This window comes from Rhinopithecus bieti, unplaced genomic scaffold (genome assembly GCF_001698545.2).
Source record: "Rhinopithecus bieti isolate Rb0 unplaced genomic scaffold, ASM169854v2 scaffold_56174, whole genome shotgun sequence".
NCBI classification, from domain to species: Eukaryota; Metazoa; Chordata; class Mammalia; order Primates; family Cercopithecidae; genus Rhinopithecus; species Rhinopithecus bieti.
The window spans coordinates 3,586,634-3,602,065 of NW_016824749.1; the positions used below are offsets into that span (position 1 = coordinate 3,586,634).

Genomic DNA, 15,432 nt, shown 5'->3' on the forward strand with positions numbered 1-15,432 from the left:
AAGGCCAGCTTTTTTTTTTTTTTTTTTTTTTTTTTTTCTTTTTTTAAATTCTCACTTGTGAACACTAAAAGTCTATTTTCTAAAACAAACAAAAAAATAAGCTCTTTTAGCTTTCTCTCTTTCTTTCTTTCTTTCTTTCTTTCTTTCTTTCTTTCTTTCTTTCTTTCTTTCTTTCTTTCTTCTGTCTTTCTTTCTAAGACGGGGTCTCTCGTGATGCAGGCATGAGTGCAGTGGCGTGATCTCAGCTCACTGCAACCTCCACCTCTCGGGTTCGAGCGATTCTCCTGCCTCAGCCTCCTGAGTAGCTGGGACTACAGGCACGTGCCACCATGCCTGGCTAATATTTATTTATTTATTTATTTATGTATTTTTAGTAGAGACAGGATTTCACCATGTTGGTCAGACAGGTCTCAAACTCCTGACCTCAAATGATACGCCAGCCTTGGCCTCCCAAAATGCTGGGATTACAGGCATGAGCCACCATGCCCGACCTCTTTTTAGCTTTCTTTAGATCCTGGGACACAGACTCAAATGGAGAGCTAGGAAGTGACATGTCTAGCGGCTGCATGACAGTCAGCAAAAGCAGAGCAGGTCACATCCCGGAAGGAAAGGGTGGTTTTGTCCTGGAGGGAGCCTTCCAGTGGTAGGACCTGTCACTTATAGGCAGGAAAGTTTGTGAAAAAATTTTGGGGGGTTTCACATAATTATATTTCCATGAAGCCTTTCCCTTTGGCCTTGAAGAAGGTCTGAAAGTCTATGGAGGGCATGTTCATCCCTGCCTGCTGTTACCCAGACCTGGTCACTGGCTGATGAGTCATGTGACTTGAGCGGAACCAGCCTGTGCACTGTCACTAGCCACCTGCAGGCTTTGGCTTCAGTTTCCTCATTTAGAACATAAGGCACTAATTAGTGCTGAGAGTTTCTGTGCGGTCCCCTAAAAAACCTCACAACATGAACACAAAACAGTTTTCAATGTGCCTGATTTGAATACATTTTGGAGAAAGATAATTTTGTGGTTCAGAGAAGGCTCTCAATTTTTCCTAGAGAAGCAAAATATGATCTTGTGTTTATAAATGGAATCATAATTTAAAAAAACATATTTGGAAGATCAGGGGAGAAATGACAGGGAATTAAGGGAATGTGAACTGAGAACAGGTCTTTTTGTAAAGTGCTGAAGAACTAGGGTGATGTTCTATCTGGAAGGCATTTACTCAGATATTTTTATTTGATCTGTTGCCAGTACATTTGACCTGTCCTGGCATAAAGAGTTCCTAGCTGTTTTTTTTTTGAGTTTCCCATTTAAAGTTAAGTACATTCCAGCTACCCAAAAAGTGCATATTTATGATGCATTGCCTTTTATAAGGCTCAAATATAGAATGGCAAATTCATGCCAAGAATGGCTTTCATGGAAAACGGATATGTGAGATTATATGAGGTCCTTATATCCTTGTATTGTTTACTCCATGAAACTTCATCTCTCTTCTGAAGCCCCAATAAAAAAAAGATAAGGATAACTCTTCAACCCTATTGAGAGAAACAGAAAGGGTCTAAATAAGAGAAATGCTTCATTGGAAAACCAAATAATATTTTAGTAAGTTTGATTTAGCTAGTTAGTGAAATCTTTAAGGTCTTTGAAATAGTATCAGGATTCAAAAAATTTGTGTCTATTCAAATAAAAGTAGAATAAGAGTTTTTGTTTTGTTTTGTTTTGTTTTGTTTTTTAGACAAGGCTTCACTCCTGTCGCCCAGATGGGAGTACAGTGGTGTGATCTCAACTCACCGCAGCCACCAGGTGATCCTCCCACCTCAGCCTCCTGAGTAGCTAGGACTACAGCCACACGTTACCCTGCATGGCTAATTTTTGTACTTTTTGTAGAGACAGGGTTTTGCCGTGTTGCCCAAGCTGGTCTGGAATGCCTGGGCACAAGCGATCCACCTGCCTCGGCCTCCGAAGTGCTGGAATTACAGGCGTGAGCCACCGTGCCCGGCCTAGAATAAAAGTCTTGACTACATAGAAACTCTTTGAGATTAAATAGACCTTTCTTTTAAACTGACCTAGATATTCTTTAAAAATTATTTTCAACGAATGCATTGCAGTTTAAAATTCTGATATCAACTATTTTTATCTTAATTTTTTTTTCAGTGAAATGAAAGGTTTTTGAATATTTGAAGCCTGATGAAAATCAGGAATAACTAAACAAAGTCTTGGGAAGAATCTAGAAGTTAGTCTGCAGAAACCCAAGTACAAGTCAGAAGTTAGCATTATAAACCAAAAAGTATGAGACAGTTCTCAATCAATTTAGAAAGTTTATTTTGCCAAAGATAAGGATGTGCCTATGACACAGCCTCCGGAGGTCCTCATGACATGTGTCCAAGGTGGTCAGGGCCCAGCCTGATTTTATACATTTTAGGGAGACATGAGACCTCAATCAATCTATGTAAGATGTGCGTTGGTTTGGTCTGAAAAGGTGGGACAACGAGAAGAAGGGAAGGGGGCTTCCAGGTCATAGGCAGATAAGAGACAACAGGTGCATTTTTTCGAGTTTCTGATTAACCCTTCACCAAATATGCGATTTACAAGAACAGTCACTCATGCCTTAGTCTGGCTCAGTGAAACAATGTGGCAAACGAAGCATCAGACACCCACTTGTCTCATGTCAGCAGAGGGTGACTCTGACTTCTGCCTGTCCTTTTTCCACAGGAATGTCCTTGTGGGCAAATTGTGAGGAATGTAGCTTTTAAAACCTTTTAAAGCTTAAAAAAGGTTTATTATAGCTTTAAAAAGCTATCTTATTTAGGAATAGAATGGGAGCAAGGTTTGCCCAATGCAGTTCCCAGCTTGACTTTTCCATGTGGCTCCGTGATTTTGGGGGTCCCAAGGTTTATTGTCTTTTCAGTGGATCATAGGTGGGAGATGTATTGGACATATTGTGACCTAAAGCCTTCTGCTTGGGACAGGCGTGACCACGATGGCATCAGTTGACTGAGACCCCTTCTCAGGCATGGCCCTAATCAACTCTCAGAGCCCCTTCTCTCGCCTATCAAAACCCGCGTTGAAAACAGACACAATAAAAAAAGAAGGAAATCATTCCATTTGCAGCAATGTGGATGGAACTGGAGGTCATTATGTTAAGTAAAATAAGCCAAGCACAGAAAGACAAAGACAAACATCGCATGATTCCATAAAAGATGATTTCATGGTGGTAGAGAGTATATGGTGGTTCCCAGAGGCTGGGAAGGGTGTGTGGGTTGGGGGTGGGGGGTGGGGGCGAAGAGAGGTTGCTGAATGGGTGCAACCATACAGTTAGACAGAAGGAATGCATTCTAATGCTTGGTAGAAGAGTAGGGTGACTATAGTTAACAACAAGGTATCACAGTTTTCTAAATAGCTAGAAAAGGACTTGAAATGTACTCAACACATAGAAATGGTCGGGTGATGGGTATGTATCCTAAACACCCTGCCTTGATCATTACACGTTCCATGCATATAACACAATTTCACATCTGCCCCATGAATATGTACAAATATAATGTATCAAAAATAAAGAAGAGAAAGAGCACAGCCTGCCAGGTCCTACGACCCCTTTCTTGCTGTTCCTGAAACGTCCTCTTCTCATTACAAGGTTTTAATGCTGACATGAGGTCAGGCCTTCTCAACCCTGGCATTACTGATATTGGGACAGGATAACTCTCTTTTGTGAGGGGCTGTCCCACACATCGCAGGATGTTTAGCAGCATCCCTGGCCTCTACCCACTCCAGCCAGTTGCACACCCTCTCCCGTTAGGACCACCAAAAAGGTCTCTAGACATTGCCAAATGTTTCCTGAGGGGAAGGGAGGGCAAAATCACTCCCGGTAGGGAAACACCAGTGTCAGATGTTAATGAAGACAACAGATGGCGGTTATAAATGCTCCGCCATCTTTCCTCCTTCTCCTAGTGAGAAGCAGCAGGGTATCGGTGAGAGAGCGTTGTCTGGGACAGGCATGCTGAGCTTTGTTCCAGCTCTGTCCTTGCCAGTGACCTTGAGCTAATCATTCTACCTCTTCAAGTCTCCATTGCCTTATTTTTGTAATAAAGGTGTATCATCATCAGCCATTTACTGAATGCCCATTATATGCAACACGAATGAGACAGCCTTCCTAGAAGCGGCTCACAGTCAAGCAAAGCAGACAGACAGACAGAAACAAGCATTGAAAGGAAAAGTTCCGAATTTTCAAGAGGGGTTCCCATGCCTTGGCAGGGACTGAGACAGATGTTGGAGCCCTTGGCCGACCTTGGAGCCAGATGATTGTGCATGTGCTTGCATGCCACGTGTACACTGCCGCCACAGGGAGGCAAGGCCAGCTCGCAGGATTGGCACTGCCACCAGCCTTTGTGAAGCAGAACTGCCAGTGACCCACGCCTCCTCCCTTCACTCTTCCTGGTGAGAGTGAAGTCATCCCAGCCTCTCATTTTCTTAGCCCATTTCATGCTTTTCAGTCCCACGAGGCTGTAACTGTGTGAAGGGCTCCTCAGTTTCCCCTGGGTACGAGCACACAGTGAGTCACTGAGACACCATCCCGGTCCTACTGGACTTTGATTGACAACTTTACGATGACAGTTTATGCCTCGGGAAAGTTCCATATTTCAAAACTCTCCTCTGTTTTACCAAACTAGGTCATTCCCTGACTAACACAGGCCAAAGGTTTACCCTGCAAGCATTCCAAAGTCCTGTTCCGACACCCTATGGTCAATACTCAAAGACTGAGACAGAAGAGTTTCATTGCAAACCATTTTTTCCCTTTTAAACATAAAAAAATCCACATGAACAAGGACTAATGTTTTCACTGCATGCAAAGGCAAACGTTTAAATAGTGCGTTTTTAAAATAATTTCATGGAATTTAGCCAGATTTTACAAAAGCCATTCCATTCTGAAATAAATTTTTAACTCTTCAGTTTCCTACTGTCTGGTTTGTGGATAGCCCAGACCTCAAGTTTTCCTTTAGCCTCTCCACCTTTAGCCACTCCTACCACCCGGTGTGTCTTTGAGAAGGGGTTCCCAACGCCCGGGACACAGACCAGTACCCGGTCCATGGCCTGTTAGGAACCAGGCGGCACAGCAGGAGGTGAGTGGCAGGCCAGCAAGCATTACCGGCCTGAGCTCCGCCTCCTGCCAGATCCGCGGCAGCAGGAGATTCTCACAGAAGCTCAAACCCTACTGTGAACTGCACATGCGAGGGATCTAGCTTCCTTATGAGAATCTAATGCCTGATAGTCTGTCACCATCTCCCATCACCCTCAGATGGGACTGTCTAGTTGCAGGAAAACAAGCTCAGAGCTCCCACTGATTCTACAGTATGGTGAGTTGCATAATTATTTCATTATATATTACAATGTAGTAATAATAGAAATAAAGTGCACAATAAATGTCATGCACTTGAATCATTCCAGAATCATCCCCCACCACCACGCTGGTTCGTGGAAAAACTGTCTTCCACAAAACTGGTCCCTGGTGCCAAAAAGATTGGGGACCTCTGTTGTTGAGCATTGAAGGAAAAACCCAAACTCTTTCAGAAAACCTCACTTTTCTACTTTTCTACTTAACTTATGTAAGATTTTGTAAATGGCCAATTCTGTGTAAATGTTCAACTGAGCTGAATCAAGCGAGCTGGTATCAGTTATGGTGAGCCCCAGCATACGAGGAATGTGTGTGACATAAGGATGTCTATCATCCATTCCAAAGGCTACCATAAATTTACAAGTCTGAATTTTATGAAATAATTTATACCTAACAGGGCCGGGCACGGTGGTTCAAGTCTGTAATCCCAGCACTTTGGGAGGCTGAGGCAGGTGGATCACAAGGTCAGGAGATCGAGACCATCCTGGCCAACACAGTGAAACCCTGTCTCTACTAAAAATACAAAAAATTAGCCGGGCAAGGTGGCGGGTGCCTGTATTCCCAGCTACTCGGGAGGCTGAGGCAGGAGAATGTTGTGAACCAGGGAGGCGGAGCTTGCAGTGAGCCGAGATGGCACCACTGCACTGCAGCCTGGGTGATAGAGTGAGACTCCGTTTCAAAAATAAATAAATAAATAATAGTAATTTATACCTAACAATGCTTCCTTTTTTTTTGAGACAGAGTCTCACTCTGTCGTCCAGGCTGGAATGCAGTAGTGCGATCTCTGCTCACTGCAACCACACTCAAGTGATCCTCCTGCCTCAGCTTCTGGGGGAGCTGGGATTACAGGTATGCACCACCACGCCCAGCTAATTTTTGTAGAGATGGGGTTTCGTCACATTGCCCAGGCTGGTCTTGAACTCCTAGGCTCAAGTGATCCACCTGCCGTGATCTCCCAAACTGTTGGAATTACAGGCATGAGCCAACGCACCATCCTAAAAATGCTCCTTGAATTACTATTGCAATAGCCCATATCCACTGAGCCTCCAGGGCTAATGCCCCTTGCAAAGCAGATTCCTTGCCTACCATGAAGGCTGTGCAATGCTGCGGGTCCTTGAGTTCCTCCGCACGCGCAGCCTGGACCCTCCTATCCATGCCCCAGTAGCAAAGTTAGGAGGCCAAGAGGCAAACATGCCTGATGGGTTCAGGTAACCCATCTCTTTCTTATAAAAGTGGGTGTGACGCAGTTGTTCTCCCTTCCACTCGGCAGAACGAAACCCAAGCCTGCTAGCTCTTTGCCACAAGTGAAGCAGGAAATCGTGGCTTTCAGTGGCTAACCAGGTGCAGCAAGGAGAGGAAATTACATCTTTGAGATAGACTGAGTTCCAGAAGAAGTAGTGCCATTAGAGGGATTCCAGGCACTGTGCTAGAACCTCGACCACTTACTTTCAGTTCTGTTTCACAACCAGAAGAAAACACTTGCTAATTGTGGTCTTTCACCATTTTATTTTACAACACACAATCATGGAGATCCCGGTTGCGACTTCACATTATCAGCTCCCAGTTACTGAATGCTGAAAGCTGGCTTCAGCAAAACATCGTCCTCAGCAGCTCTGAGTGCACTGTCTTGTGTCCTTATGACAGGATGCAAAGTAGATGCCACTCTCCATGCTTTGCAGATGAGGACCCCCAGGCTCAGAATTTGACTTGAACCCAGGTTGTAAAAATCGCCGAGACGCTGGGCTGCTCCTCACGCTGGCGCCTGTATCCGAGCGTTTCCATCACTGCTCTGTGTTTTCTCTACAATCCAGTCCATGTACTCAGCGACTTTGGTGTAGACACCAGGTTGCTCCCTGCGGGCACAACCTTCACCCCAGCTGGTGATGCCCACCAAACGCCACATTCCATTGTGTTTGCAAGCTAAGGGACCCCCGGAATCTCCCTGAGTCACAGGGGAAAAATAAAATGGTCGAAAGTTATGACAGTGGGATTCAAATAAGTGACCACCTCTAAAATTCTGTAGTCCACCGCACAGCAACACGCACGCACGCACGCACACGCTTTCTCTGTAGTCCACCGCACAGCAACACGCACGCACGCACGCACACGCTTTCTCTGTAGTCCACCGCACAGCAACACGCACGCACGCACGCACACGCTTTCTCTGTAGTCCACCGCACAGCAACACGCACGCACGCACGCACACGCTTTCTCTGTAGTCCACCGCACAGCAACACGCACGCGCACACACACACACACACACTTTCTTAAAGTTCTCCAAGTATCTCATGTGCCTGTATTTTTTGTATCCCCTCTTCAATTCTGAAATAAATCTAACAAATAAATCTTGATATCATCATCCCAATGACAAAGAAATCTAATGTTTTTATATTTTAGTGCAATTTTTGTATATATTTTTGTCCCTCTTAAATTAGCACATGCATAGATTGTGACATACATCATGAATAATATAAATATGTATTGTATCTATTCAATTTGTTAAAAGTTGCTTATAAATTTATCAGATCATTTGTCTCTGAATTTTAAAAAAACTATAATAAATTATGCTATTGGAAATATATTTTGAAATGAATTTTCTCAAGCAGCCTATTGTGTTTTTCATAATCTCATGCATTACCTTACAAGCATCTTTTCCCCCTTCTTTATAGCCAGCACAGACCATCCGTTGGGTTATTTTATAATCTTGATATCTTTTCTGGCATTCTTCATTTGTTACCAAAGGAATATTTACCTTTTGTAGAATATCTTGGATTTCACCTGTGAAGTAACCAATATATAACTTCAGAGGGAGGAAACACAATAAATAGTAAATATGGAAATAAGTTTTCAAGTGAATCAGAGCACTGTAGTTTTTTATAAGGGCCGTATCTTTGAATACAAATAGTAAAAATTAGGAAGGTAGTGTTACACACACACACACACATACAGACAGAGAGATAGAGAGAGAGGAAGAGAGAGAGACAGGGCCCTGCACTGTCCTCTTATTACCTATGTGGTATTGGGACAAACCCAGCACTCTGGGCTGGCCGGAGACCTTGCTTCCGTGTCTTCTGCCATTCCCTCATCTCGGTAACAGTCCCCCAGAAATCCCATTTTCTATTTATCACCTACAAAAATCCAAAGCCTGGAAGTTCTCACTTTTCATTTTTTTGTTTTATGTATTCAAAATTATAATTTAAAACCCTATCATTTCTGAAAAGCCCTCTGAGCTGTCGCGACAGAGGGGTCTTGGGGTCTTTTGTTTTTGAGTAAATGCAAGTGAGCATCTCTCATGGGGGAGAACAGTATTGGGAGCTTTCGTTGCCTGGTGAAGATTACTTTTAATTTCTTCTTGTCTCAAATTACCAGTAAAAAATCTAAAACTGTGAATTACTTGAACTAAGGACTGAATCGGGAAAGATGGAGAGAGTTTGGCAAGCTACCTTCTTCTGTAAAGAATGATACAGATATTATTCTCCATAGTGTCTATCAGGAACATAATTTTGGAAAGGGAGACTGGTCTGTTTCCTAAAAAGTTCAAGGACAATTGGAACACTCCAGATACCCACAAGCAGGAATTGCAAACCTAAGGTCCTCAGAAAGAATTCACATGGTTTATAAATTTGTGTAGAAAAAAAGTCTTCATTTTCACAAACCTCCAAATGAAGCCTACCACTCCCTTCGATTATGAATGCAGACAAAAAACACAGTAGTATCAGTGGTACCTATGACTTTGCCATCAACAGAGATTGCAGATATTTTCATATCACTTTTCAGTTGTGGCAGATAAGTGAAAATGCCATTTATGCGCACCACTATTTCAAAAGTATGTTTGGTATTAGAATAACTTGCTATGTAGAGGATTAATAAAGGAGGCATATATATTATTGTAGTACTCTTTGAAAGTATTTTGAGAACTGTCTTGCCCTTCACTTGGTTTCTTTTGTAATCCTGTGTATTTTATTTAAGCATTTAAAAGCATTATTAGAGAAGTGGTTCCTAGGCCCTGGAAGAAGAAGATGAAGAACTGGCCACAGAGAGAGGCGACACACCTGCCTGTGCTCCTGGCCATTAGCATCAATGGGAGAACATGGTATTGGGAGATGAGAATGCTGCTAACACTGAGGACTAGATGGTCTTGCACAGGCTCGTCAGCCTTAGATGGGGACAATCCTTCATGCGAAGTCAAGCAAATGATCTTTAGAATGAAGTAAGATGCTTAAAAGTCTCCCTAAAATTTTTTTTTCAAGCCAAAGCAAAAATACATTTTTTAAGAATAACTGAATAAATATTTGGGAATAAATAGGTAGGAAAGATAAAGGGGTTCGATATAATTTCAGACAGAAGCCAATTAAAACAACCCACTCCATGTATTTCAACATGTAAGACTTGCTCTAGAAGCAATATTTAAAGCATCATGCTGTACCTTTTTCTCTCGAGAAGCCCCATCCAGTTACCCAACAGTTGGTATAAATTGTGTTTGTGTCACCTTTGGAAGGTAGGCATATTGGTTTTTGGAATTCTGAAACATAATTTTAAAATTAGAGTTTGGTCAAATAAAGTTATGGGTATAGACTTTAAAATACATCTTTTCTTTTCTGTCTTCTCTTTCTATAGAGTAGCACCAAGAGTAACCTTTTTGCTTTCTGCCCAACTTCTAAGGCTAATGATTCAAGAAAATTTGTCACCACCATTTTTCACATGACTTTTTTGGTGTTACAATTTCCTGAGTTACATTCTTAAAACTCAGAACCTAAATCTATGGTCAAAAGCATTTAGAAGTTCCTACGTCTTATTCCGTGTATGCTATCCTTAATAGTCATAGCAGGGTGTCTTCACTGTTCCAGACATGAAGTGCTTTAATGTATTAATTATTACAACAAACCCAGGAAGAAATTATCATCCTCATTTTACAGATGAGGAAATTAAGAGGTGCAAAGAGGTAAAGCAACTTGCCTGAGGTCACATAATTGTGTGCAGAGGCACGATCTTGGCTCACTACAGCCTTGACCTCCTGGGCTGATGTGATCCTCTTGTTTCAACCTCCTGACTAGCTTGGACTACAGGTGCACACCACCACACCCAGTTAATTGGTTTTTTGTAATTTTATGTAGAGACAGGGTCTCACTGTGTTGCCCAGGCTGATCTCAAACTCCTGACCTCAAGCAATCCTCCCACCTGGGCATCCCAAAGTGTGGGGATTACAGGGGTGAGCCACCATGCCTGGCCATTAATGTTATTGGATACAGTGGGTATTCAGCTCCTGGCAGCAATGAACCTCCAAAGGCAACACCTCTGATCACGATGCTCCGGCCTTTCCAGGGCTTCTTTCGGCATCAGTCTCTTTCCTACCCAAATTATACCTGGAAGTAGATATCTAGTCCCACTGGTCCTCACACATTCTAATATCCCTAAGCCCAAAGCAATGACAGTTCTGCTACTCTTGTCAAAGGAAGCCCGGTGCCTCTCAGACAGCACAGACGTCTCCTCCGCCCGTTATTTCCATCACCTGCACACAGCTGTGCTCCATCACCTGCACACAGCTGTGCTCCTCCCTAAAAGAACTAATTCACATTTCTTGCTCTATACGTAGAAGAGATTTCATGGCAAGTCGTGGGATCTTCACTTCCCATGCAACCCTCACCTTTCCCTCAACTCCACCAGTCAGAAAATAACCACAGTCTCTCTAGGTCTGCCCTCTTGTTCAAACTGATATGAAAATATCATCCAGTACAATTCTGCTATCCACCTTCTTACATACGCTACATACCAGTGTCATTCAAAGGAGCCTGGAGTTTTATTAAGGCGATATCATGATTCCCTTCTGAGATTCTATAGTTTTGGTGAATAATAATCTCTTTTATTTGTGAGAAAGGTGTTTCTTTTGTAATGTCTGACAGATTTAAAATGCCACTATAAATGCGCCAAACATCCGGTAAGGGAAGCCTAGGAGAGAAAAAGAAAACCTATTTGAAACTGGGAAGGCCTTCCTTCGATATTGGTCCTTTTTCCTATCACTCTCTTTCAACGAGAACTGGGAAGGAAATACTGCATACGAGGTAGTTTCTCCTACGCAATTCCTCCTACGGGTCGTTTTTTATCACCCATAGCGGCAGACGTGAATCTCTGAAGATTCTATTTAACAAACTGAAAAGTGTACATTTATGTAATTGTATCATGCGTACTTACTGCAAGTGAGAACACAAAGAATGTTGCTGTCCCGTTTTTGAGAGACACTGTAGTGGGAAGAGACTAGCAATTTATCATGGAAAAATTAAGCTCATTCACCAAAGCTGCACCTCATTGCTCCATTAAATTCAGAACTATCAAGAAGTCAGACCGATCTTCTAATGCTCTTCTAATTAGGCAGAGTAGGAGGACTTTAGTGTTGTTTAAAATATCTCTATACGGCTGGGCACAGTGGCTCACACCTATAATCCCAGCACTTCGGGAGGCCGAGGCGGGTGGATCACTTGAGGCCAGGAGTTTAAGACCAGCCTGACCAACATGGTGAAACCCCGTCTCTACTAAAAATACAAAAATTTGTCAGGCGTGGTGGTGCATGCCTGTAATCCCAGCTACTCAGGAGGATGAGGCAGGAGAATCACTTGAACCTGGGAGGCGGAGGCTGCAGTGAGCCGAGATCCTGCCACTGCACTCCAGCCTGGGTGACAGAGTGAGATTCCATCTCAATAAATAAATAAATAAATAAATAAATAAATAAATAAATAAAATATTAAAATAAAGTGTGCGTGTGTGTGTGTGTGCGCGCGCATATATATATATATATAGAAGTATGAACATTTAAATTGATTTAAAAGATGAATACGTACTAAGGACATCCAAAATTATGATCTAAAGCAAAGCCTTATTCTGTGCAGATCTAGAAATCTTTATCATGACCAAGTGGTGCAAGGCATGTGTGCACAATATTCTAGAAAAAATAACGGAGATATCATGTGCAAAGGGGCCTTTTTTTTTTTTTTAATGAAATCATTGTACTTTTATGTCTATTATCTCTTACAAACTTAAAATACTGAGCCTTCAAGAATGAAAATCCCTGGTCTCAGATTGGAGTGCATTTAGTAAAAAAGACACCTACTGTTTCCCATCTTGGGCCTTTTCTTCCAGGTCAACCACCTTTAAACCACATGCAAGGTCATGTATGGCGGAGCCCTTCACAGTGACAAGGTGGAGGGGTCTTGCTCCACCCACATGTACCACCAACTGCTATATTTTGGCGGCTGTATGTTCAATCCTAGTACACAGCATCTAAGCATGAATTTCACTAAAACAAAAACACTTTGTGTTTATTTTTTAGAAAAATCAAGTGTCTTCTAGTATTTCTTTTGCTTTTTCACATGCTTTGTCCATTTCTACATTTCTTATTGAATATAGAAATCATAGTTTACATTTGTTGAGCAGTGTTCATGTACTACATGAACATACAGTACTAAGCATTTTAAATGTGTCACTTAATCCTCCCAATAATCTTACAAATTAGGTACTATTATTATTTATATTTTAGATAAAATAAAGCTCAGAGAGATTTACAAATCTCCTAGGGCCACACCTCTAATAAGCAGCAAAGCTGTCACTCAAACCATGTTTTGTCTAACTCCAAAGCCTCAGTGTTTTAAGACTTACCTAACATGTCTACTATTTGACCAATAAAACTGAAATAGATCAAATTATATATGTTGAAATATATGGAGTACAAAACTCTCACTTTAAAAAATTATTATTAGTATATTTATGAATCAAAAAGCAAGAAGTAACATTTCTATGGGCCTGAGAAATAAGCCTTTGAAGAACACATCAGGGATTGGTGGTGGGTGGTGGTGGGATTGGTGGTGGGTGGTGGGATTCGTGGTGGGATTGGTGGTGGGATTGGTGGTGGGATTGGTGGTGGGTGGTAGGATTGGTGGTGGGATTGGTGGTGGGATTGGTGGGATTGGTGGTGGGTGGTGGGATTGGTGGTGGGATTGGTGGTGGGATTGGTGGTGGGATTGGTGGAGGGATTGGTGATGGGATTGGTGGTGGGATTGGTGGTGGGTGGTGGGTTGGAGGAGTGGTGTATTGTGCTTGTTTCTCTTTCTGCGGGAGAATACCCACCCAGGGCTATCAGTCTGTACAGAGACCACACTCTGTTATGATGGTCAGACTGGTCAGTGCTTGGACTCTGCTAGTTAAATGTTGTGAATACCATCCCTGCTTTAACACGTCTCTATTCATAAAGTCACATGATGGTGAAGCAGCTGATCATAGACCCTTCAAAATGAAAAGTCAGGGTAAGACTCTGGATGAGATACATCCAACACTTACCCATCAAAGCAGTGGGCAGCAGTGAGAACCCACTGGTGTCCTATGAGTGACCCTCCACACAGGTGCCTCTGAGCCGTCAGCTTCACCTGCAGGCTCACCTGCCAGGGCCACTCTCCCCAAGAAGAGTTTGTTCCTCCAACAATGCGTGAGCTTGTTTTTGTTGTGCAGACTGAAACGAGAGTGTTGACGCTAATGGTTGGAATTAGAAGTGAATCAAAGTCCCTTCTAACCAAGGAGAACAAGACACAGAATTCCTTAAGACTAAGCACACTATCAACATGACAGACATCCCTTACAGTTCCACGAAAAAGTGAGGTTACTCACCAGAGCTGTCCCCAGTGTTACACAATCTCAGAGAGTAACCAGAGCTCCCTTGTGTCCCATATGTAATCCTAGTTGGAGAACCATCCGAAGATAATCTTAAGAAACACTTACACCTAGATGAAATGAACAGTAGAAAGAGTAAACTTTCACTGGGGGAAAAAGAACATGAAATGATCATGAAAAATAAAATGTCCCTTACTTCTCCTCCTTACAGTCTTCTGGGACTAAAGAATAAGTGAAAAACTGACAGCGAATCATCTTTGTACAAGTCTCTTGGCAAACATTCACTCCTTTAACGAAAGTCACGTTCAATTCTTCTCCTCCAAAGTCAACTCCCGGGTAAATTTTAGAATGGCAGGGTTCTGTGTCAATTATAAACACGAAAAGATACCAAATGAGAAAAACAATGAACGACATTTACACAAGTTTCTGTTACCTTGTGGATTGTTTCAACACTGTTGCTGTTAAGTCACGAAATATGTTACGTTTTATGTAATATTATTATTGAATCACATTACCAGGTAAGGTTCTTTTGCAGGTTAAAAGGCTGTATCCAGATGTGGTATTTTCTTGAGGAGTAGAGGAACTTGGTGTGCCACTTTCAGATGTTTTAAGAAAACAAACATTTCTATTTTTTAAAAAAAAAGCAAGAGAGAAAGAAAGAAATTTGCATTAAAGGTATTAGGCAAATACAAAAGCAGCTCACACCCAAATAGCAACTTGGCAAATTTTATTCTTTTGGGAAACTCTCTTCCAAGTAAATCCGACTACAGGACTCTAATAAATTGCAGAGATTAAATATAAATCAAACCACATCGCCCTCTGGAGAAAACTAATAGGCACAGACAACCTGAAGAGAGGACAATGACGAAGTCTACCTTCTAACTGGGAAAAACAAACAAACAAAAAAAATCAAAAAACAAATTCTGGGAGTTTATGCTGCTGCTGATATTCCATAACTAGGCACCCTTCTCTTAGCTCCATGCTGTGTGTAGAAGAGGGTGGGTTATCTGAGATAAAGAGAGTGAGACAGAGCCTTGATCAGAATAAACAGAGCTCTAGTTTCTGAAACAAAGAGAAGCAGCAACAAGCTTAAGGGATATTCTGCCAGCGAGTGGCTTTTACTCCAAGCTAATACAAAACATGAAGATATGTTTTGAATCTTCATTCAAAGGCGTCAGGTCCTTCTTTGTTCTCATGGCTATTGCTTCCTGGATTCAATGGTAACATGTGTTTTGTTTTGGTTTTTTTTGTTTGTTTTTGAGACAGAGCCTGGCTCTGTGGCCCAGGCTGGAGTGAGTGGCCGGATCTCAGCTCACTGCAAGCTCCGCCTCCCGGGTTCACACCATTCTCCTGCCTCAGCCTCCCGAGTAGCTGAGATTACAGGCGCTGCCACCTCGCCCGG

The 15,432-nt window shown here is 42.3% G+C and overlaps 1 protein-coding gene across 3 annotated transcripts in view; it reads right to left on the minus strand.

The window, feature by feature from the left end:
- Nucleotides 1-6,866: 6,866 nt before the first annotated feature.
- KLKB1 (kallikrein B1) overlaps nt 6,867-15,432 on the minus strand; it is a 32,917-nt gene continuing 24,351 nt past the window's right edge. For 2 of the 3 annotated variants that reach the window (XM_017862635.1, XM_017862634.1), the window contains 8 exons: nt 14,546-14,655; nt 14,227-14,389; nt 14,028-14,140; nt 13,704-13,872; nt 11,149-11,324; nt 9,805-9,900; nt 8,017-8,156; nt 6,867-7,320 (listed from right to left, as the gene is read on the minus strand). In XM_017862635.1, the coding sequence (XP_017718124.1) occupies nt 7,129-7,320; nt 8,017-8,156; nt 9,805-9,900; nt 11,149-11,324; nt 13,704-13,872; nt 14,028-14,140; nt 14,227-14,389; nt 14,546-14,655 (1,159 nt within the window). In that variant the 3' untranslated portion in view covers nt 6,867-7,128. Of the gene's footprint in view, nt 7,321-8,016; nt 8,157-9,804; nt 9,901-11,148; nt 11,325-13,703; nt 13,873-14,027; nt 14,141-14,226; nt 14,390-14,545; nt 14,669-15,432 lie in introns of all 3 variants that reach the window. The other variant, XM_017862636.1, reaches the window with a different exon arrangement.